General features: G+C 35.2%; 2 protein-coding genes across 5 annotated transcripts; both read right to left on the bottom strand.

The window, feature by feature from the left end:
* Positions 1–13,547: 13,547 nt before the first annotated feature.
* On the bottom strand, positions 13,548–14,531 carry LOC100257445 (uncharacterized). Its single transcript, XM_002285586.5, has one exon. The coding sequence runs from the start codon at positions 14,342–14,344 to the stop codon at positions 13,886–13,888; it is 459 nt and encodes a 152-aa protein (XP_002285622.1). The 5' UTR covers positions 14,345–14,531; the 3' UTR covers positions 13,548–13,885.
* A 1,170-nt stretch (positions 14,532–15,701) lies between these two features.
* Positions 15,702–21,881, bottom strand: LOC100252312 (uncharacterized). Of its 4 annotated transcripts, XM_010666141.3 has the most exons (7): positions 21,412–21,490; positions 18,559–18,688; positions 18,374–18,431; positions 18,058–18,277; positions 17,176–17,313; positions 16,928–17,070; positions 15,702–15,999 (listed from the first exon to the last, which is right to left on the bottom strand). In XM_010666141.3, the coding sequence occupies exons 4-7, from the start codon at positions 18,133–18,135 to the stop codon at positions 15,837–15,839; spliced, it is 522 nt and encodes a 173-aa protein (XP_010664443.1). In that variant the 5' UTR covers positions 18,136–18,277; positions 18,374–18,431; positions 18,559–18,688; positions 21,412–21,490; the 3' UTR covers positions 15,702–15,836. The 4 variants fall into 4 exon arrangements, with proteins under 4 accessions (XP_010664443.1, XP_002285623.1, XP_010664441.1 ...); XM_002285587.4 differs by lacking the exons at positions 18,058–18,277; positions 18,374–18,431 and adding an exon at positions 21,642–21,881 and having other exon boundaries at positions 18,559–18,694; positions 21,412–21,485; XM_010666139.3 differs by lacking the exons at positions 18,058–18,277; positions 18,374–18,431 and adding an exon at positions 21,642–21,837 and having other exon boundaries at positions 15,702–15,996; positions 18,559–18,694; positions 21,412–21,485.
* Positions 21,882–23,752: the final 1,871 nt, after the last annotated feature.

Genomic DNA, 23,752 nt, shown 5'->3' with positions numbered 1-23,752 from the left:
AATCCGCAGTGGAAGAAATTTCCGGTTTTTTGTTTTACTACCTTACGGTGAGCGCCGCCCTGAAGAAGTGTACCAAGGGTATGCACTCATAAGGCCATAACCATAGGCCTATAATACAAACGAAGTATATTAGAGACTTATAATTAGATACGGCCTATAACACATGAGGGGGTATTAGAGCATAATATATATTGTGAACCATCCAACAACAGTTTCGGGCCTCACATGAGGAGAGCTGTGTGAGCTCAAATCCTACTAGCTTAAGCTTTTAAAAAAATTGATAAAACAAATAATTTAAATCCATACTATATACTACAAACAAGCAAACCAACCTTTGGAACCGTTACTACTATAATGACTTCATCAAAGTCTCTTTAATTTTGTTTATCAGAAACAAGAAGGCCTATCCCAACTATTTGGTGTCAAAATTATGAAGTATAACCTAATCTAGAGAATATTATAATTGGTTCTCAACTAAAATCAACTCTTTGCTAATTGATGCCAAATTCATAGGCGGCCAATTAGTGGTGGAAGAGGGACCTGCTATATACCTGGGTCCAATCTGTTGGTAGATAGTGAAACCTACCTATTATTTATTTACTTTAAACTCATGCAGCAAAGAAGTAACCCTTCACAATTCCCCACAATTGAAAAACTTAGGTCCTAGCAACCAAACATATAGATGATGTGGTAAGTTAATCATATGTTCATTCCTGACATCAGATGAGGCAATAGGGGTTTTCGAGGAAAGGATACATCAAGGTAATGGATAGCAGAAGCAAAAAAGTAGTTTAAAATCCAACCAGATCATATATTGAGACAACATTACAGTTTGAAAACCAGCAGACCAAATACACACATACAGATAAACATCAACTTGAGGTGCATGAAGTTCTTTTAATCCACAATCTAGACCAAAAATCCCTTCTTGGGTTGGATTTGTGATAAATATATATAATCAAGGTTAGGATACTTTTAATTAAACCTCTTGAAAATATCCATCAAGTGAACATAGTTTTTCAAGGTTTTACATATCACCTTGAGATAACCATCAATTGAGACAACATGATAGTGTCAACTACTGAAAACCATATATGAATGGAAAACTTATCAAGATAACATGCTAATTTAAGGTCTTACTGCCACATATCAAGAAAAAATGGAACAATGTCAAGCTAATGCCCAGCTCGTATGCAGTCTTAACGAACAGGCAGACACATGTATAGACAAACAACAAAGAGGAGAACAAATAGGCAAAAAGGTTCGAAACCAATATCTTTGGGAATCAAAATTCTGATACCATGTCAAACTACCAATTGCCAAAAGTTTGAACATAGGAAACATGCTAACAGCATATATCAAACTAATAATTGAAGGTTGTTTCTATACATATGCACACTTTTTATTTAGGAGTTACTCCCTTAGTAGCAATAGTTGATGGGTACGTCTTGTGTGACAAAACCTTGCACCTATATGCCTTTTGAGGCACAACATAGGTGTGAAAGCCAAGCATCAAGATGATATTTAGCTAAGGCAACTTCCTACCACCTTTCAAGAACATGAATGTTTAAATAATCCATCAATTTTTTTTTTTGATAAGTAAAGAAAATTCATTTATAAAGAGACGCCAAAAGAGCGACTCAAGGTATACAGCCTATGTAAGGTATACAAACCTATACACCCGCCACCAAAAGAGACCAAAAACATATAAGAGACCCACCAACCAAAAGGCCCAAAACCTTACAATGAACCCACCCAATCAATAAAATTCACCAAAGTTTGAGGGCATTCTACTATAAACAGCTTTGCCTCAGACCAAAGCGAGCATAAAAAGGAATATTTCAACCATTGTATTGATATATCATCATCCTTGAAGGCTAAACGATTTCTCGCCTTCCAAACCGTCCAAAAAATATGCAAGGGCGCCGCCTTCCACACTTTCCTGTGTTTCTTGCCCACAGAAGAAGTCTGCCAACCAAGCAAAGTCTCTCTAACTGAACACGGCATCACCCAAGACACCCCAAACAAAGAAAAAAGCAACTCCCATAAGACCCTTGTTTTGGAGCAGTGGAGAAGCAGATGATCTATGGTCTCCTCCTTTTCCATACACATGTAACATCTATTAGCCAATGACCATCCTCTTCTCTGAACAAGATCTAGGGTAAGCGCCTTACCCCATGCGGCCTCCCACGCAAAAAAGCTGATTTTGGGTTGTACCCACACATTCCAAATGCAGCTAGATGGGAAAGAACTAGGGCAGTCCGCTTCTAGAGCAAGGTATAGAGACTTAGCCGAGAAAATGCCACTCTTTGTTTCAGTCCAAACTACCTTATCATCTACGTCTCCAATGACTCTCTTCCCGTGAAGACACCCCAAAAATAATTCCGCCTCCTCCACCTCCCAATCGTTTAGGGCTCTTGAAAAACAAGGGTTCCAACCCCCCCTACCCCCTTGCACCAAGGGATCCCAAACATCCGCCACCCAAGCTTCCTTTTCAATCGATAAGGCATAGATGGAAGGAAACGAATCGCACAAAGGGGCATCCCCACACCATCTATCCCTCCAAAAGCTCACCCTCCTCCCATTGCCAACACTAAAAGAAATCCGCGCACCCACCAAATCCCAGTCCATCCTTATCCCTTTCCAGAGCCCCACGCCATGCGCCTCTCTCACTTCCCGCGTGCGCCAACCCCCTCTATCTTCCCCATACTTCCCTCTAATCACTTGATTCCACAAAGCCTCTCTCTCGTTTGCAAAACGCCAATTCCATTTAGAAAGGAGTGCCTTATTGAGATTGGAAAGGCATTTGATCCCTAAACCCCCTTTCTTCTTGCTTAAGCACACCACCTTCCATCTTACTAAATGTGGTTTACGCTCCAAACTGCCACCGCCCCAAAGAAAATCCCTTTGGATTTGTTCTAGTCTTCTTCTAACTGAACTTGGTAAACTTAGAACAGACATATAGTAAATGGGAAGGTTTGACAAAGCACTTCGGATCAAGGTTGCTCTTCCTCCCTTGGATAAGTATTGTCTCTTCCACATAGTCAATCTTTTGCGGAACTACTCTTCCACTCCATCCCACATTGCCACTGACTTAAACGGAGCGCCCAAAGGAAGACCCAAATACGTGGACGGGAGACTACCCACTTTACATCCAAAGTCCAAGGCAAGATCATCAATATCCACAACCCTCCCTACTGGAATAAGTTCACTCTTATCCAAGTTAATTCTCATTCCCGAAGCGGCCTCAAACCACATTAGCAGCCAACTTAGGTAAGTCAGCTGATCTTGGGAGGCTTGGCAAAACACCAAAGTGTCATCTGCGAACAACAAGTGTGAAATCTGAACCCCACCTTCATTCCTTCCCTTCACCTGACAGCCCGAGATATAACCATTGTCCACAGCCCTATTAAGGAACGAGCTGAAGACCTCCATGGCAATCACAAAGAGATAAGGCGAGAGAGGATCCCCTTGCCTTAAACCCCTTGAGCTTTGGAAAAAACCCTTAGGCGTTCCATTGATCAACACAGAGAAACTTGCAGTGGATATGCACCACTTGATCCACCCTAACCATTTCTCCCCAAAACCCATTTTCTGCATTACTGTAAGAAGAAAGGACCAGTCCACATTGTCATATGTCTTCTCTATGTCAAGTTTACACAAGATCCCATTTTCATTGTTCTTTAGAATCGAGTCAATGGCTTCATTAGCTATTAACACCGCGTCTAGAATCTGTCTTCCCTCCACAAAAGCCCCTTGAGCCTTAGAAACCACCTTTCCAACCGCTCTTTTAAGTCTATTGGCTAAAACCTTAGCCAACCACTTGTATAGGCTTCCCACTAAACTTATGGGCCTGAACTCCCTCAAATCCTCAGCCCCCATTTTTTTTGGGATTAAAACCAAAAAAGTAGTGTTTAGCCTTTTCACAAATTTACCATGTTCATGAAACTCCCTAAAGAATCTCATCACATCTTCCTTCACAAAATCCCACGCAAACTGCCAAAAAGACATTGTAAATCCATCAGGACCCGGGGCTTTGTCCCCACTACAACCTACTAACGCGTCATGAACCTCTTCTTCCGTGAACGGCACCTCTAAAGCATCAGCATCCAGGCTCTGTAGCTGTTCACACTGCAGTCCAGCCAAAGAAGGGCGCCAATCCCCCGGCTTGGACAGCAGGGTTTTAAATGCATTTACTATCCCTTCACTCATCCCATTCTCCTCCGACTTCCACACATCAATAATCCCAATCTATCAAATTATGATGGTTGAAGCATACTTGATGTGTCCTACAAATGTGAGAATGGATCAGAATGGCTCTTTGGGAGGGTGTATAGTGTAGCATAACATGGCATGACATGACAAGGCATGCAAGGGAGCTCTGCCAACATGCACAAAGGCATGGCCAACCCTTGTAAGGACAAGGCTCTGGTGCAATATCATGGAAAGACTTAACAAAATCAAGAAAAAGCCATGAGAACAATGCTGTGGGTGGAGACAAGCTTGGTCATGGGTGCAATGCTCTGGGCTGGAGAAAGCAAGGTCATATCCTAGTCATGCACAACATCAACTGACATGGATAGAGGCAAATTGGCATTGGCTGCATGGCGAAGCAACCTAAGACATGGACAAGGCCAAGGCAAGCAAGCCAACATAGTACTGTCAAGTGTTGCATGGGTAGTGGGCCAAGTTCTGTAAGTGTTGCTGACATACATTGGGCTGAACATTGTATGCATATGCAAAGGCAGCATATGGGCTAAAGGTGTGCTATAGGAGCAGCAAAGGCTATGCCCAAGAGGAAGTGCTGATTGGGACAACTTTGTTCCTAGAGAGTTGGGATGGCTGAATCCTTGTTTAACCTGTGTTAAGTTCCACCGTGGACAAGTTAAGTTGGTTTTACCATGTTATGCTACCAACTTGACTAAAAAGTCATTAGGTACTAGGCCAACAATGAAAATCAAGCTAATTTGGGTTAAAGCTATAACAAACCCCTTAAGGATAACCTTCTTTGTATAGGCACATGGGCTCAATAAATGAGGAAAATAGATAACCCGGTTTAGGCTAAAAAGCTTAAGATGGTAGATAATAAGCTAACAATGTATATTAAGCCAACTTAGGCTAGAACCACACAAAGCAGAATATTTGGTGTGAAAAAATGCCCTATACCAAGCAGCATGACAATCTGAGTGCACACCAAACCCTACTCTGAGGCAACATGGTGAAAAGTAATGCACTTCCAACAACTAAGTTGTTATATTTTCTATTACAAGACTCTGGATGTAAGGACAACAGTTGGAAACCCAGGTCATGACCAAGATACTAAATACATTTGCATCATTGGTTTATCCCAATGATATGCAACTGCAATAAGATTTAGAATCAGAAAATATGTACCAAGTACACAAAAGGAAGTACAATGATAAGTCCTTTTGTGAGAAAATATTACCAAGAAATGCTAGCAGGAATAGATTGGCTGAGACTACCTACCTCTAATGGATTTGGAGAGATCAAAACAATAAATATTAAGTTAACTCCTATTGTAAAAGTACTCTGCCTCGGTGGAAAAGCAACAACTCTCTCTCCCTCTCTCTCTATATATATAACTGTATTTTCTAAACAGGGACTATATACCTGTATTTTCTGAACAGGGGCCTTCCAGAATATTAGAAATCATGAGGTATTTCATATAATAAAACTTATATGGAACACTTGGCCAGTTATAAAACTCCTAAGATTCATGACAAGGCTGCTAGTTTCTAGTTGAAGTCCTCAGCATGACCTACTCCTTTTATTTGATGTAAAATTAACTCACTGACAATTAAGCAAGCTATGGCATAGTTCATATGAAAAAATGCCTATTCATGACATGCAGCAACCATGCAGTGGGGTAGTAGAGCACATTAGCACATGATGGCAGCAAAACCTCATCCAAAATATTTTCCATAAAAGTCCAAGGTAACTCCTTTAAGTTTCCTGCCATCTTTAAAAGAACCCTTTCCTCAACTTCTAAATAATATAGATTATGAAGAAGAGGATCATTAAGTGAGCTGATTTTTTCAGCCAGATCATTAACAATGTGCTAAACATGTATTGGTACAGAATTTTAATGATATAGTGCATGCTCAGTAAAATTTCACTGTGATCCAGAGTAAGACTGGTTTTTTTTTTGGTCATATCTATACAGAAAAGCAAAAGGTAAAGGTCATTTTGGCAAAGGAAAAAACCTTCAAATCTGTGCTACAGCCTAATTGATGTATCAGTAAATAATAGATAACTGACTTAGAAGGTATGATCACAGCTCAATTTTTCATATCTATACAGCACATCAAAAGGTAAAGGTCATTTTGGCAAGAAAAAAACCTTCAAATCTGTTCTACAGCCCAATTGATGTATCAGCAAATAATACACAACTGACTTAGAAGGGATGATCATAGATATGGCTGTCACTAAACCATTTGAATTACTACTAGCATCATAGGTTTTAACTCGTAAAAAACATAAAATGCTTGAAAATTGTGCAAGTTTGGTGACCAACTTCCAAATTTAGTTATATCACTGGCATGTAAAGGCACATCTTTCCTTTCATAAAAATAGGAGTGTTTTCCAAATTAAAAGGACCCACCTCTAAAGTGAAAAGTTCTTTTCAAATAACTTCTACAATTAGTCTAAAATAGAGAAAAAGAAAATTATTCTTAGAAGCATGAAAAAACATAGTTAAATATCATTATACATACGTAGATGAAGAAAATTTTCAAATAAGAATAATACCATTAATCACTGAATCCAGAGTTTAGGAACACTAATAGATTTTCAATAAAATTCCTTACAAACTTGGCCAAGAAATAGGATTTGACATGATAACTTATACAGGGAAGTGACAATATTAGCTGACAAACAAGCTCTAAAGAGTTTCCAAGCACATTGTTCATTCTCTTCAGAATAACCAAAATCACTCATGTCAGAAGAAAACTAACCAGCATGTCGTAGTTATCAACACGATAACTTTGCAGCAAGATCATGTTATCTCCTCCAAGAGACTTCTCCACAATATCAATCAATGGCAAACTAGTGCTTTTGGTGCATCCCTCACAATGCCTCCAACAGAGTAGATGAGAGGTATGTGCATCTCTCAGGTATCTCAATTCCGAAATTCCCATGTTCTAATTTCAACCTAGAAAAATTTGACAAGATATTAGCAGAACCACCTTTTGCTATATAGTCTGCATAATAACCAAGACATATCAACCTATGCATCCTCTACACTCTTAATTTGTGCTAGTCAATGAAGTGCAAATAAAAATACAGAGAGGAAGGTTAGAAAGAAGGACAGGCCTTCACAAATTGTGTCTGCGAAGCAGTTTGTTGATAAGGTTTTGTCTCCAAAGGTTCATACATACAAACAAACTGTGTAAGAGGAAAATTAGATCATGATAAGGTTCTCCATTCTGGCATTTCCCATTCCCATGGTAAGTGCAACCCCAGTGAAGAATCCATGTCCTTGAACAGTTCTTAAGTTGAAGTTCACATTTAGCATTTCGTCCATTTGAAGATCTAGACACATTTATCAATAGCAACCAATGAATCAAATTTAATTCAATCTTCCAAATTAGCCAACATAACTCATAAATTATAACCTTCTTGTCAAACATGAAAATTACCACCTACCTGAAGCTGTATGGTATCCACAAGGCCAAAACGATGAACTTCAGGAACCTGTGTACAGTTGGTAGAAGTCGAGGATGCCATAGTGACAGTTTATGTGAAATTTCAAGTAAATGCACAAATGAAATAAACTTAATATAGGCATCAACTTCAAGAATATATTACAAGGAATATTTTTCTTTAAACAATAAAAAAAATAAAAAAATCATTTTATGTTGTTCCTCAAAAAAATGATTATTTTTTGTGGTAACTAATATCTATGGATGTGCAACTTTCCCAATTGGTTAAAGTAACCAATGGAAATTGCAATTATTTGAGCAATCAACAAATGTCATTAAGCATATGCCTTTGCTACCAAAATAAGCTTTGTAAACGAGCAGGAAAGGATAATTATCAATAATGGACCTTCAACTTTTTTCCTACCATTAAATTACCTTCATAGAGAGAGAAAAAAGTTTTTTTTCTATTTTCATATTAGTGGATATGTCACACAAACCATATTCCTTTGTTTGCACATGGAGTTTGGCATCTACGCAATGAAGTTATAACGACAATCACTTTTTTTTTTTAATCAAAAGTTTTGCAATCTCTTACAATGGACATCCATAATTGAGGCAATTCATCTAATCAAAAAAATAAAATAAAATAATTGAGGCAATTAAAATAACAAGGACTATTAAATTATTGCAGGTTTAACAACAATCAATAGGATTCAACAATCTTTCCTAGTCACATAACTTAGCATAATAGAGTGAATAAATTCCATATAGGATACAAGTTTCAACACCAAAATAGATCATTTAGATGTTAGGTCTCAAAGAAAATATGATGAAAACTGAAAAACTATTATATCCACTATCTAAGTATACTATAACCAAGTTACTCCAAACATCGTTGGAGTCAAGATTTCTTAAAGGAGAAATTTCAGAAAAACCCTTTGCATAAACCAAAACCAGAAAGTTCTAGACAATCACTTGGTATATTTCTTTTGGAAAAATGAAAAAGTCCTTGCAATAAATAGGTTCTTCCCTTTTATAATGCTAGTCTCAACCATTTTCTGATCGTTTCCAAGATAATTAGTAGCCTTTATATATTCATTTACCATAGTTCTAGGAAAAAAAAAGACTGGCCTTGTGACTCCTAATTTAATAACAAAAATCTCTCATGCAAACCTTTGATTATTTAAACTTGCTATCAATTCTTCATTAATGACTACATCGTTCTCTTCTCCTTAGAAGAACATCCTCGAGTTTGGTGTTGCTGGAGAAATTCTTTTACTTTCTCACCAGTGTACGAATATAAATCTGAAATGTTGAATGTTGAATCTATTCCCATATATTTGGTAGATTGGCCACATAAGCATTCTCCTCAACCTTCTTGATAATTCTGTAAGGTCCTATCTTTCTTTTGCTAAGCTTGGAATAAGAGTCGGGTGGAAATTTTTCCTTGTGTAGGTACACCATCACCATGTTTGCCTTCTTGGAAGCTTTAGTTGTGTTTTTTATTTGCATATTTCTCATACTTTGATTTCTTCATGCAGTTTTTTCCTCAAGTTAACCATGTTTTCACCCTTTAAGCTATTTCTTCCCATTTCTTGTAAAGGATCTAAATCATAGAGATGCATTGGCTGCCTCTCATAAACAACTTCAAAAGGACTTTTGCCTGTAGTTTGATTCCCAGAGTTCTTGTGCAACCACAACTTCCCATTGCTTAGAATTTTCTCCAACCAAGCACCTCAATAAATCTCCCAAACTTCTATTAGCAAACTCAGCTTGTCCATCCATTTGAGGATGATAGGAAGTTGCAGCCTAGTTCCAAGCTACTTCCATAAAACTCTAAAAATGAAAGAGAAACTTGGAGTCTTCATCTGATGTGATTGATTTTGGAACTCCATGCAATTGCACAATTTCTCAAAAGTGGAGATTTCCTATATTTGATGCATCCATAGTCTTCTTGCAACAAATGAAACAGCCCTTTTTGAAAAACTATCAACCACCACAAAGATAGAATCCATTCCCCATCGACTTCTAGGCAACCCCACCACAAAGTCCATGCTTACATCTTCCCAAGGAGCAGTAGGAACTGGCAGTGGAGCATACAAACCTATATTTTGAACTTTTTCTTTTGATTCTTGACATGTTAGATCCCCTTTTTACAAATTTGTACACATCCCTCCTCATTTTTAGCCAAAAGAACTTCTATTCAATCATAACATATGTTTTACCTTGCCCAAAATGTCCACTAAAGCCTCTACCATGCATGTCTTGAATGATCTTTTCCCTTAAAGTGCAATCTCAAACACAAAGTTGATTTCCTTTTAATAGGAAACCATCATGCAATAAATACTTTCTTGGCTGCCTGTTAATATGATCATTCCAAATTGAACCAAAGAAAGGGTCATCAGGATAAAGATCTTTGAAGGAATTGAAACCTTCAACATTAACAACCATGCTAGTTAAGAACAAATTTCTTCAACTACATGCATTTGCCACTTTGTTACTCACTCCAAACTTGTCCTTCATTACAAATGTGAATCGCTGCAAATAAGAAACCTAATGGGCATGCCTCTTGCTTAACTTTTGTTGGCTATTGAGATGCTTCAAAGCTTTATGATTTGTATGCAAAATAAATGCTTAATGTATCAAGTAATGCTCCTAATGCTTCAGACCCTAAATGATAGAATAAAATTATTTATCATAAGTGTTGTATCTCCATCTTATGTCATTCAATTCTTCATTGAAAAATGACACAAGCCTACCTTTTTGACTTAAAATAGTTCCAATCCCAATTATGAAGCATCAACTCTACTTTAAAGACCCATTTAAAATCCAGCAACACTAATACAGAGGCTGAGTTGAGCATCTCTTTAACCTTTTGAAAACTTCAGCTTGTTCTGACCATTGAAACCTCCCTTCTTCATGCAATCAGCTACAGGAGCAATTATGGTGCTGAAATTCTTGATGAAGCGTCTAAAATGAGGCTAGACCATGAAAACTGTATACTTCTCTCACTGTTTTTGATATTAGACAGCTTCTAATTGCTTCAACCTTAATGTTATCAACTTTTATCCTTTCAACACTAACTACATATCCTAGAAACAGTAAAGAATCAATAAAAAATCCGCACTCCTTCGTATTGGCATGAAGCTTTTCTCCTTTGAGAACATCTAATGCGTCCTTCAAGTACTACAAATGAGACTCCTTGGATGGGTTACAAATATCATCAATATACACCACCACAAACTTTCCAATGAATGCTTCAGAACTTGGTTCATCAAACGCATGAATGTGTTGGGTGCATTTGAAGAACCAAAAGGCATCACGGTCCATTCATGAAGCTCATGGTTAGTTTTGAAGGTTGTTTTCCACTCATCACCTTCCCAAATCCTATTCTGGAGATAGTAACTTTTAAGATCAAGTTTAGAAACTACTTTTACCCTATGCAACATATCTAGGATATCATCCAATCTTGGGATTAGGTATTGATACTTTATTGTTATTTGATTTATTGTCGACAATCGATGCACATTCTCTAGGTACCATCTTCTTTGGAGTTAATAGTGTTGAAATTGCACATGGACTCATTGATTCCCTTATACATCCCTTCTGCAGCAACTCTTCCACTTGTCTTTAAAGTTCTTCATGTTCTTTTAAAGGCATTCCGTAATGTGGCAGGTTTGGTAGGTTGGCTCCGGGTATAGTGCTCAATGCTTCTTTTTGGAGGCAATCCACTTGGCAGCTCTATAGGAAATACTTCTGCAAAATCTTCCAATAATGCCTTGGCTTTATTAGAAACATCTTGCTAATCTTCTAAGACTTCTTTTGCCAACAGAAAAAAGCCAACTCCATTAGCTTCAAACTCATTTAAAAAGCATCAAACATTCACATTAGATTGTCCATGTTCTACCTTAGACTTAACAAACACTTCTTTCATCGAGGCAAGTACTACCTTAAGGTCCATTTTTGTAAAAACCATAAACATTCTTTTCCAACAATTTTATTGTCAAATTGTCATGGCCTTTCAAATAACAAATGGCAGACTTCCATTTCCACCATATTGCATAAAACATTATCTAAATAGTTTTTCCCAATCAAGAAGGGAACAAGGCACTGATGCACTACTTCTACTTCACCTCCTTTCTTGAACCAAATGATTCGATATGGCTTTGGGTGTGGCAACACTTCCAAGTTGAGCTTTCTCACCATTTCTTTAGAAACAAGATTCTCACAACCCCCCTTCCCAATCAATAATAACATTGTAAAGCCTCCCATGTGAAGAACATCTAATTTTAAAAATATTATTTCTCCTCTAATCACTTTTTGATGCTTTTGAAGTGAACATTAAACGTCTTACCACTAAATTTGGAAAATCATGGTCTTCATATGTGATTTCATCTTTTGTGAATTCCAGCAACTCTCCACCACCTCGAGGTTCCATCACTACCTTCTCACTATCATTTGCAAATTATAAAAGAGACACTCTAGTCCTATCCCTACTAACTATGAACTCATCAAATAAACAACTTTCATCTGCTCTTGTCATCATCTTACTGAGGACATCCACTATAATGGTAAAAAAACTAACCTTTTGACTTCTAATTTAATAACAAACTTTTCCTATGCAAACCTTCAACTATTCAAACTTACTATCAATTCTCTATTAATGACTGCATGAACATGTGAATAAAATTTTGAACCTAAGAACTTCTCATCATTTTTGGAACTCTACCAACTGAACTTAACACATAATAATAATAATAATAATAAATAAATAAATAAATAGATAAATATAAATAAAAAGGTCTATGAAGACACAAAAGGAAAAAATGACTTTCAACAGGAGATTAAAAATCTTATAGCCTTTTCGTCATGGTTTTCTCAACTAATTCAGAGCAGAAGTTATTAAATTTGGTAATGCCCCATAGACAACATCAAAGTAACAATTTAATACTTTCTTTTCTTATATTTTCATCAGAACCAAACAATTATCAAATTCCAAGAAATCCAAAATTTCTTTTATTCGCTTGTCCTTTATTCTCTTTTTCTTCTTCTTTTCTCTGAAACAAGAACAGCAAGACTTTTTATCAAAACAGGAAAAAAGAAAAAAAAAATATTGAAAGACCAAAGAAACTTGTAAGAAATTATTCAAAATAAAAGAAAAAATCCAAAATTTTGAAAAGTGAAAAAAGGCAAATCAAGATCTGAAAAAGGAGAATCATAATCTGAAAGTAAAACAAAATGGAAATTCCTAGGAAAATTTTGAAGAATCACCCAAAAGCAAGATTAAATTGAAGAAAAATAAAGTCCTTAACTCACTTGAATCAAAACTGAAATGCCATCAGAATCCAAATGGAAAGAAAATTAATAAAAATAATGGAAAATAATCTGACGCACTAGTTCAACACTGATGCCAGTTACAAAAAGAAAGTGAATCAATGCAATACTACCATAAACATAGCCATTGAGAATATGGGTTCCCAATGTCAAAGAAGTAGATATTCTGAAAGAGAGACTCTTCAGAAACCTTTCAAACTAAATGGAAGCAATACAAAAAATTGCCTGATGGGCTCTGCATATATATAGTGAGAGAATTAGGGAACTTTGGAAGGCACGCAAATTGGGTAATTCAAACTCCAAGTAACAACAACAGATCAGAAAAAACCAAGTCATACATATTCAGATTACACAAAAAACAAATTCCATAAATTAAACAAACTCGTCAAACTGCAAAACTGGGAAACTGAATCCCTCTCTAGTTCAGTTTTCCACGAGGCACGATTCAATAAGTGAGACTCAACATATCATCTATTACCAATTTAAAGAGAAATAAAACTTTCTTGATCCAAACCAAACAGGTAATTCCAAAAAACAGTAACTCAAACAACTGAAATATGAATGCTTTTGAATGAATTGGAGCAAAAAAACAGCATCCGCTTATTCTTAATTCCCAAGAATCCCAACAAAAACAAAAATATTATAAAAAGAACTCAATTTTTTGGAGCAAAAAACAGCATCCACTTATTCTTAATTCCGAACAAAAGAAAAGTGCCATTAAAAAAGGTCAACTTAATCTCAATAACCCTTGGTTACCTCCAGGAATCCCCAGGCTATCACCATAAGGTACAACAAAAAACCGGAAATTTCTTCCACTGCGGATCATCACTGTGAGTAATCACCTAGCCACCTAAGACAATGAATTTTTTGAAACTCTGAATCAAATAACCTTATTTTTCCTTTGAAACTGCTTCCTCCGGATTAGCATCTTCCTTATTTTGCTCTGAATCCCTCGACGCTACTTCGCGCTCCAATTCCTCTTCCGCTGCCTTCTCCGCTCTAAGCACCGGCTCGTAGTAATCGGAATGCGCTTCCATGCACTTCTTCAGAGCGGCGGTCACCTCGAAACACTTCTCCACGATATCCTCCTTGTTGTTCTCCCCTTCTTCAATGCACTTCTCCCAAGCAATGAAGCTCTCCTTGCACCCACCTCCTTTCATAAACAAGCAAAACCCGCACTCTCCCTCTTCCTCTTCTTCTTCTTGGGTCTGTTCTCCTAGGTTTTCTTCTTCAATTGAAGGATTCGAGGGTTCGGTTGCCGTTAGATTTTCTGAAGCTTCCGATTTGGCTTCTAGGGTTTTAGATTCCGATGACGACATTCCGGCACTCAAAGATTCGCTCGGGTTCATCGGAGAACAGAATTCCTTGAATGGGATTGAACACAATTATTTTAGGGGCGGAGCTCTTGGTGGACTCTTTTTCTGCTTAAAACCTCCTTAAAACCCCATCAACCATCCGTCCTCTAGACAACTTGGGACTCCTATATCAACAGTGACCGTCCATCTTCTTTGTAAATTAATCTCGACCGTCCAATGGTAATTCGGGTTTGACCCGACTGATCTTTGAAAGAAGAAGCGGTCAAATTTCGTATAAGAAAAAGGCTAGCGTACCATACCTAACTTGCGCTTGACGTATTGAAGCATTGGTAAAATAATTCAATGATGGTATATGAAAAATAAATAATATCATAATTATAAAATAACAAAATTAAATTAAAATATAAAATAATAAGTTACTGACATTATTTTTATTGCCTAACACTTATGGAGGAAAGTAGTTTCACCACTCAAAACTAAGGATAATATGGGGTTCTTTTGTTATTAGTTTTTCATCTATTTTCTTTTTAATATAATATCAAAGAATTGGATTTTGGCTTAAGTTAGTTTATGATAATTGCATTCTTTATCTTTATGCTATAAAATTGGGATAAAGTTTTATTTTAAATTTTTTATATTTTATTTAAATATTTATTAAATTGCCATTGATCTCCCATTACAGTAAAACCTATATGAGCTTATAATTAATAACAAACTTTTCAATATCGATCATGCTTTGATTTGGCAAACATGTATAAATGTAACGGTTTTAAAATTTGACATGTAAGATGTTTAATAAAATTCCTAAAAACAAGTTACAAGATCAAAATTAGATATACATTTTTTTTTGTGATTTAATTTTACTAAAATCCTAAAAAAGTAAAAAAAGTTAAAATTCTCTTTAATTTTTTTATAAAATTCATTATCTTCACGTAAATAATTATTTTCAAATGAATGCTTATCACCATAACAATAACGTTGTTTTAGAAAGTAAATATCGATTGCCTATTGTTAACAAATTCTTATACCATAACCATGCACTTTTTTCGCAGATGGTTGGCTTAACCGTTTCATTCAAAGACAAGTAACGTTAACCCTTTGGATTTTTGTGCTCTTCGTTCCAATGGGCATTATATTTAGACGTTTAATCTTTTATGCTAAAGTATTTAATTTTATAAATTTTGTATGGTATATCAGAATAACAATAAACAAATAATTTAAAAAATAAAAAAAATAAATAAATAAATAAAAAACCAGGCCCTCAAGATTGTGTAAAAACAGCATTCATGCGAATGAACAGTAAAATCCAAGTAACATGTAACCTTTCCCCGTAGAAGTTGACAAAGTAATCCATTTACTTCATGTAAATATTCAGACTAGGAAACGAATATGAATAAAATGTCAATAATATATGTTTTATATATCAGTGGCATCCTTATGTGTTCAAATGGTTATTGCAGTATTTTCTCAAAATAATTCAGTTCCAGACAAAATGAATACACCACCATAAAGTTCTTTCCTGCTGCTAATGCATTTCAGTGTTCTCAGTCTTCCTCTGGAAGAAGAGTGATCCTAATATAACAGCAATGCCTGTTATTGCAATGGTGAATAGAACACGTCTCTGTGAAAACTCCTGTGGTGGCCTTCTCCGCCCACCTTGCTCTCTTTCAGCTGCCCTAGCATCCCTTCTGGCAGATTCCAAACAAACACCACGTGAAATTATAAGTTAAATCCATGGTGCTAGATGATTTCAAGCAAATTCCAAAGATCCTGATGGCAGTACAGTAAATGGTGGCATCTTAGAATGGCAAAAAAAAAACAAAGTTTTAATAGACAGAAGCGTTTTTTTAGGTCAAGTAGGTTTATCTCTAAGCCAGCTGACATAGTTAATGTTATATACGTCGAAGATAATCCTTCTTTCCCCACTATATCCGTGTGGGTGGATGGCAGGGAGGGAGATGGTTCGCACTACGTAATAGAATTATGGTTATGCATATCAAGAGTCCATATAGAAAGTAAAACAGCAGTTTGGCTAAGCCATTTAGAATTTTGTACTAATGCTCTAATATGTTGGAAATGTAAGGACCATTGTTCAGTAATTTAGTTTGGGATGGATAAGAAAGAGTCCTCGCTCCACTTCACACAAGATTAGCTTCAATTTTCAAATCCATCATTCATCCCACTATACAAATACTCAAGGTTTCACCTTATTTACATTACTACAATCCTAAAGCAAGTTTTTCAAACGGACTAGCAGCATATTTCCAGTATACCCTGATTCATATCTTCTACATTCTTCTTTTACAGGAACATATTTTATATATAGCATAAGAGGCCAGTGCAGAACCAGTAACTTATGGAGGGAATAGGAATGAACAACATGTGGTCTCTAGAAGAAATTGTAACCTCTTATGATAGAAGAACCAAGATGAAAGTAATCAAAAGATAATCTCTACATGCCCTTAAATTTAACCCATTGAGAGTTCGCAAGAAGTTGGATTGGGAAGATTGCTAGTAGGTTCCACATGCAAGCAATTTCAGCACATCTAAAGAAACAGAACAAAAAGGTGCTTATTCATAAACTCAAAAGATATAAAATAGCAGATGACCATCTACCTGGAAGGACTGACAGTATTATCAGGTACACCAACACTATCGTATGAGACACCATTGCAGTTGGCTTCGTGGTCATTCCTTTCACGCAGTCTAACGTACCTTCTACACAGATGACACAATTCTGTTCGGTTGCCACATACTTCCTATAAATTAAAAAACAATACAGAAGTATCACAACCAAAATTGCTGCCAAAAGATATTACTAGATTTAATGCAATCCACTTCAATATGATTGACAGTAACTGTACCTGATGCTCTGACAGATCAATTGCAGGCAAAGGAAATTCACAAAATTCACATGTGACAATCCTTTGGGGGCAATTTTCACCCCTATGAACAGCTAAAATTTCACGTTCCATTGTCTCACTACAGAGTGAACAGGATACCTGCTAATACAAATTCATTAATAAATGTAATATATATAAAACAAATAAAATGTAGAACTCAATTCAACTCAACCACAATCTCACCCCGATTATCAGTGATTGGCTATAATATTCCACTTTCCACCAATTATTACGACACTCCTAAGGTTTTACTATCTAGCAATCCTCCATCAAATGCTTTACTTCAATAACTCCATAAATGAAAAGGGTTCTAAAAAAATTAAGTTAAAAATACAAAGGAAAATACTGTCTTAATACTCACATCTTGTACATCTTCAAGCAACAACCTCTATTAAAAAATAAAAACTCCAAATTGTTATAATATCTTTAAAATCTGCACTTTGTCATGACAACCCAATTATATTTAGAATGTATCCTCCCCAAGTAGGTAGTAAGGACAGATATTGCCCGCTTAGGTTCCATTGTTGCCATAAGTTCATCAAATGACATGAGGCCTTTGTTTCAGTAGCTGGGCAAGGGCTAGCTGGGATGTGTCCTTAACCTATTGAGTTAAAAATGGTCAACTTGAGAGGTAAATCATCCCCTGACACTTCGCCCCAAGCCCTCTTGAAACTTTACACCTGGGAATGCTCTACAGTAGGGCCCATTTTACTTATTATAGGCTCCTGTATGTGCACAGGGCCAAGTAATGCTGTATCTCCCTCCTTCACTCCCTCTTGACAATCTGCTCTCATCTAGTATAGAGCCTAGTCATCAGTATAATCCTTTTTTCCAGTGTTGTACCTGCTTCAGTAAGAAACCCAAAGAACCCATTAGGTAAAAGTTCACACACACAGCATGTGTGGCAACGGCAGGCTCCATTCCTCTTGACAAACTTCTCTGCTCTACTATGAAGACAGGCCATAATTATAATCTTTCTTTTTTTTAAATCCCATACTGCAACTACTTCAGCAAGAAATACCAAGAACAAGGTACAAGATCCTGCCCAAAGGATATGTGGCAACTGCAGCATTGCATCACCCTCCACATTAGGTCAAACCTTTTGTGCAAATAGTGCAGAAATTGATTACAGCATATCTTTAAGAAAGGAGAGAAATACCATTAACTTGACCTTGCAATTCCTTCCAGATAAATTTTGCCAAGGCAATTGCAAGTTCCTTGACAAACAACAAAATTAAAAAGAGGAAAAATCCTTAATTTAAAAAAACAGTGAATACGTCCTTTGGAAATACATGACATAATATTCCACTTGGTAAAAAGACTTTCTAAGATAAATTCACATACCGAAGCATGGGTATTTAAGTAATGTTCCTCAGCATGTTTTTTGGGAACCATGTCACCACAATGTTTACATCTTTCTAGATTTCGGGAGCAATGAACATAATGCAAATCAATATTTGTAGAAGGAATAGATCTGTCACTAAAAACATAAGAGTTTATTCAGTTGTCAGCAAACTTCTCGGGTTAGACCCACTCAAAGAGAGGTTAACTGAAAATTTTAATAAATTAATGAACATGAGTAAACCACCAACTATTGGGAGATGAATGCAATATTCAATCTTAAGCATTTATGTATTACTACAGCATTTGGCAATGTAATCAGAATGAACAGTCAAATGAGTATTAACAAGGGCTGTGTAGCTCAAGCAGGTTGCTTTCAGCGGAAAAAATCAAAATTCTAAGAGAAGCACTTTCTAAGAGGGGTTGTTTGTCTTTGACAAGTCTTGCGGTATTAGTGAATGGAGCATGACCTGAAAGGGAAGACGTGATATGGAGAAACAATATGAAGAAAATTTCTTGAAGAGGAACCCAGTGACAAAGAATGCAAAGAAGTCATGGAAATCCTAATAGAAGGTCAGAAGAATCTTGATTGGAAAGGATTTTATCTAAATATCAAGAAAGCATTAAGTTACACCTTCAGGATGACTTTTTCTTTTAAGGCAAGCAACTATGTTAAATAGTGCCAATAAAAGAAAAATGGGTTGCACCCTATGCACACAGTTGAAACAATCTTCTTTGGAACACTCAAGTTTCAGAACAAAACAAGGAAAAAAGAGAAGAGTGTTGAAAAAAAGGAAAGGTTTCCAATGATTCAGAAAATGGGCTTCTCAAGAGGCAGGTTCCAAACTTGGGACACGTGCTTAAGCTAACTATCATTTTAAACCTCATAAGTTTTTCCTTTTTTGACTTGCAACTTTTCGAAACAGAAAATCAATAATAATTTAAGATATAAAGTGATTTGACTAAAGCTCCATTTAGATCATGAAAAATGCAAAGGAAAGAATAAAGGAACAAAAAACAAAAGGAAAATAAAAAATAAGTTTTAGCTTAATAAATTTTTGCTGATTATTCTCCAATTTTATTTCTTTTTCAACAAACAGATAGTTTGAAACTGTACAAGTTTTTAAAACAATTTTCACTATGTTCTATCTTCATTCTTATTTTCCATGAAAAGTTAAACAAGTGAATTAAATGTGCATTCCTTCTTATTCTTTTCCTTTCCATAATACTTTCCAAAATCTAGTGAGAGTGACCCTCACATTTCTATAGATTTGGAACAAACCATCTAAAGCAACAACACTATAAACATGTGTAAAGAAAGATAATGGGAAAGCCAAAACATATCCATTTCCAGCATACTTAGCAATTGCCAAGAAACACCACTATTTCATATGGCAAGTAAAACCATATAACTCAACTGGTTCAGTGTCTCAATCATGGAATTTGCAGTTTTATTTAAGTTATCTAGGGGCTAGGATAGAGAGTTGGGTTGGGGTCTAGCCCCACATAAAACTAGATAGGGACCATAAGACCACCATAAAATAAAATAAAAATGAAACAAGAGACATTTGCATGGTCACCCAGCTGCATGGTCATTCTGTACCATTCACTTTATTCATCAATCAAATAGATCAATGACATGAAAAGCCAACTTGAACCAACAATGCTTATTTAAGAATTTTTCAGTTGATGATGTGTGCCATCATGATTCCCTTCAAAATCATAACTCATAATCTCCAGTAAAATTCAGCTGCCTCCTTCTCATATTATTGTTATCTTTAACTTATCTGGACAGTGTTTATTCTTAGCATATAAAATATTTCCAATTTCTATAAGACCCCAGATGTACATCTCAAGGGAATCAAAAGGACAAGGCAACAATCATATGGGGATTGATATGTCGCACAAATGAGCAGCATCACAACATGCAAAATTTGAGAGAAGTCAAGTTGATTGATCTGACTAAAGACAGAGTTACTTCAACAGAATGAACTATGCTGCAACTCAGCAACCATGCAAGTGCTTTTCTTTTCGGTAGCCCCAAACCTATTTTATCCCATAGGCTCGCACAACCCCAACCCAAACCCCTAACTAGGTAGCTCCAGAACATATCCTAGGATTTGCTATTCTTGCCCCTCAAAGAAGCATACATAGTGCCATCAAAGCAAGTTGAATTGTTTCATTATTTTTGCTGGTGTACTTAAATATCAATTAAGCCATTTAGAACAAAGCAAGCCTACATTGCAATTAAAAGAACACCGAGAACATAGCCCGGGCATTGTGAATACCAGGAGCACGGAAGAAATATCATTTGAGGCAGTGCAAAACAAGGTAGATACTTTTGGATCTTGGAAGGCGCGGACAGAGGAGGGAAAAATGAAGAGAACTCAAATTCTCTTGTTTGGTTTCCCATGAAAAAATTGGAAGGGAAATGAAGTATAATGGAAATTGTAAAAACTTAAACAGTTAAAAAATTTACACCTTATACATTTAAATTTTTACATTCTTTGTATAAAAGAGGAATAAAATTGGATAATCATGGAAAAATAATAATTATTGAGATTAAGCTTTTATTTTATTTTCCAACACTTTTCTTCCCTGCTTTTTTTTTCTTCTCGTTTTCTTTTCCTCGTATTTTCCCTCAAATTTTTCATGATTCAAACAGAGGTTAAGAAAGCGCTATCAAAAAAATAAAATAAAACACCAGGGCAATCAGCTATGTTCTCTACAATTAAAATTGAGAAAAAAGGTGAATTACACCGAGAACATAGATTTCATGGACCAATTAAAGCAACGAACATAAATTCCCAAATCTTATTCATGAAAAGAAAGAAAGAAAAAAAAAACCCATATTACCAGTGACTGCAGATGCTCGTGGCTTCATTGGATGCAGTCGCCATGGAACCGCAGACAATCACAAAGAGCTCGTTCTTGATCAACATTTTGCAATTAAGAAACATAACTCAGAAGAAATGATTGAATTTAGGTCAAGAAATCGTAGATATTCGTAAAACAGAAAACTTTAATTTAAAAAAAAGAAGAAGAAGCATAAATTAAAATAAACGTTGATTTAGATTTCATTTTACCTGGAAGCAAAATCTGGGATTCGGAGTGTTCTATGGATGATCTTTGATTTATGGGGAAAATAAAAATAGTAGTGTCGATTGAGTTCACTGAAGAAACCTTTATAGTCCACGCTGATTGATTTGGAAAATTCCTCCTCACTCACCCACGCTCCTTCGAATCCGTGTCTCCACACTCTCCCCGTCCGTATTCCACAGAAACTTGGGCTAAAAGTTGGGCCTATTTTGCAAAGCTTCGAACTCGAAGTGCAATATACGAATCTTGGGACCGAAAATTGAGGTCATGTTTATCCCTTTTATGTCCTTTTACACAAACCAAGGACTTTTCTCGATAGTACAAAAAAGTTATGCTTAAATTACTGTACTGGCAGAAGTTATTACAAATATAGGGTAGTTTTTGCCACATAGGAGAGAGGAGAGAGGAGAGAGGAAAGAGGAGAGAGGAGAGAGGAGAGAGGGTGAGAGAAGAGAGGAAAGAGGAGAGAGGAGAGAGGGTGAGAGAGAGGAGATAGGAGAGAGGAAAGAGGGTGACTGTAAAAAAAAAAGCAAACTCGTCTCTTGAAGAGACGAGTTCCATGAAAGAAGAGAGGAAAGAGGAGAGAGGGTGAAAGAGAGGAGAGAGGGTGTGTAAAAAAAAGCAAACTCATCTCTTGAAGAGACGAGTTCCATGAAAAAAAATATATATATAATTTTAAAAAAATTCTAAACAATTATTCAAGGGAACTCGTCTCTTGAAGAGACGAGTTCCATGTAAAAAAATCCCAAATTTAAAAAAAAAAAAAAAAAATTTCCAAAAAGGGAACTCCTCTCTTCAAGAGACGAGTTCCATGTAAAAAAAAAATATATTTTTTATTTTAAAAAATCCTAAATTTAAAAAAAAAAATTCCAAAAAAAAAAAATTCCAAAGGGAACTCGTCTCTTGAAGAGACGAGTTCCATGTAAAAAAAAAATATTTTTTAAAAAATATAATTTTTATTTTAAAAAATATAATTTTTATTTTAAAAAATCCCAAATTAAAAAAAAAAAAAATCCAAATGGAACTCGTCTCTTCAAGAGACGAGTTCCATGTAAAAAAAAATATATTTTTAAAAAAATATATATATTAAAAAAAATCCCAAATTAAAAAAAAAAAAAAACACACAATTCCAAAGTGAAGAGACGAGTTCCATGTAAAAAAAAATATATTTTTTAAAAAATATATTTTTTATTTTAAAAAATCCCAAATTTAAAAAAAAACAAAAATAAATTCCAAAGGGAACTCGTCTCTTGAAGAGACGAGTTCCATGTAAAAAAATATATATATATTAAAAAAAATCCCAAATTAAAAAAAAAAAAAAAAAAAAAACACAATTCCAAAGGGAACTCGTTTCTTCAAGAGACGAGTTCCATGTAAAAAAAAATATTTTTTATTTTAAAAAATCCCGAATTAAAAAAAAAAAAAAAAAAAAATCCAAAGGGAACTCGTCTCTTCAACCATGTAAAAAAAAAATTATTTTTTTAAAAATATATATATATTAAAAAAAAATCTCAAATTAAAAAAAAAAAAATTAATTAATTCCAAAGGGAACTCGTCTCTTCAAGAGACGAGTTCCCATGTAAAAAAAAAATATTTTTTTAAATATATATATATTTTAAAAAAAATATTTTTTTAAATATATATATATTTTAAAAAAAATATTTTTTTAAATATATATATATTTTAAAAAAAAAAACAATTCCTCAAAATTCCTAACAGACGAGTTCTCATCTAAAAAAAAATATTTTTTTTTTAAATATAAAATTTCAAGAGACGAGTTCCTTTAGGAAAAAAAAATATATTTTTTATTTTAAAAAATCCCAAATTTAAAAAAAAAAAAAATTCCAAAGGGAACTCGTCTCTTGAAGAGACGAGTTCCATGTAAAAAAAAAATATATTTTTTATTTTAAAAAATCCCAAATTTAAAAAAAATAAAAAAATAAAATTCCAAAGGGAACTCGTCTCTTGAAGAGACGAGTTCCATGTAAAAAAATATATTTTTTATTTTAAAAAATCCCAAATTTAAAAAAAAAAAAAAAATCCAAAGGGAACTCGTCTCTTCAAGAGACGAGTTCCATGTAAAAAAAATATATTTTTT

The sequence above is a fragment of the Vitis vinifera genome, chromosome 18 (genome assembly GCF_030704535.1).
Source record: "Vitis vinifera cultivar Pinot Noir 40024 chromosome 18, ASM3070453v1".
Lineage (NCBI taxonomy): Eukaryota > Viridiplantae > Streptophyta > Magnoliopsida > Vitales > Vitaceae > Vitis > Vitis vinifera.
This window is presented reverse-complemented; position numbering and strand designations above follow the sequence as displayed.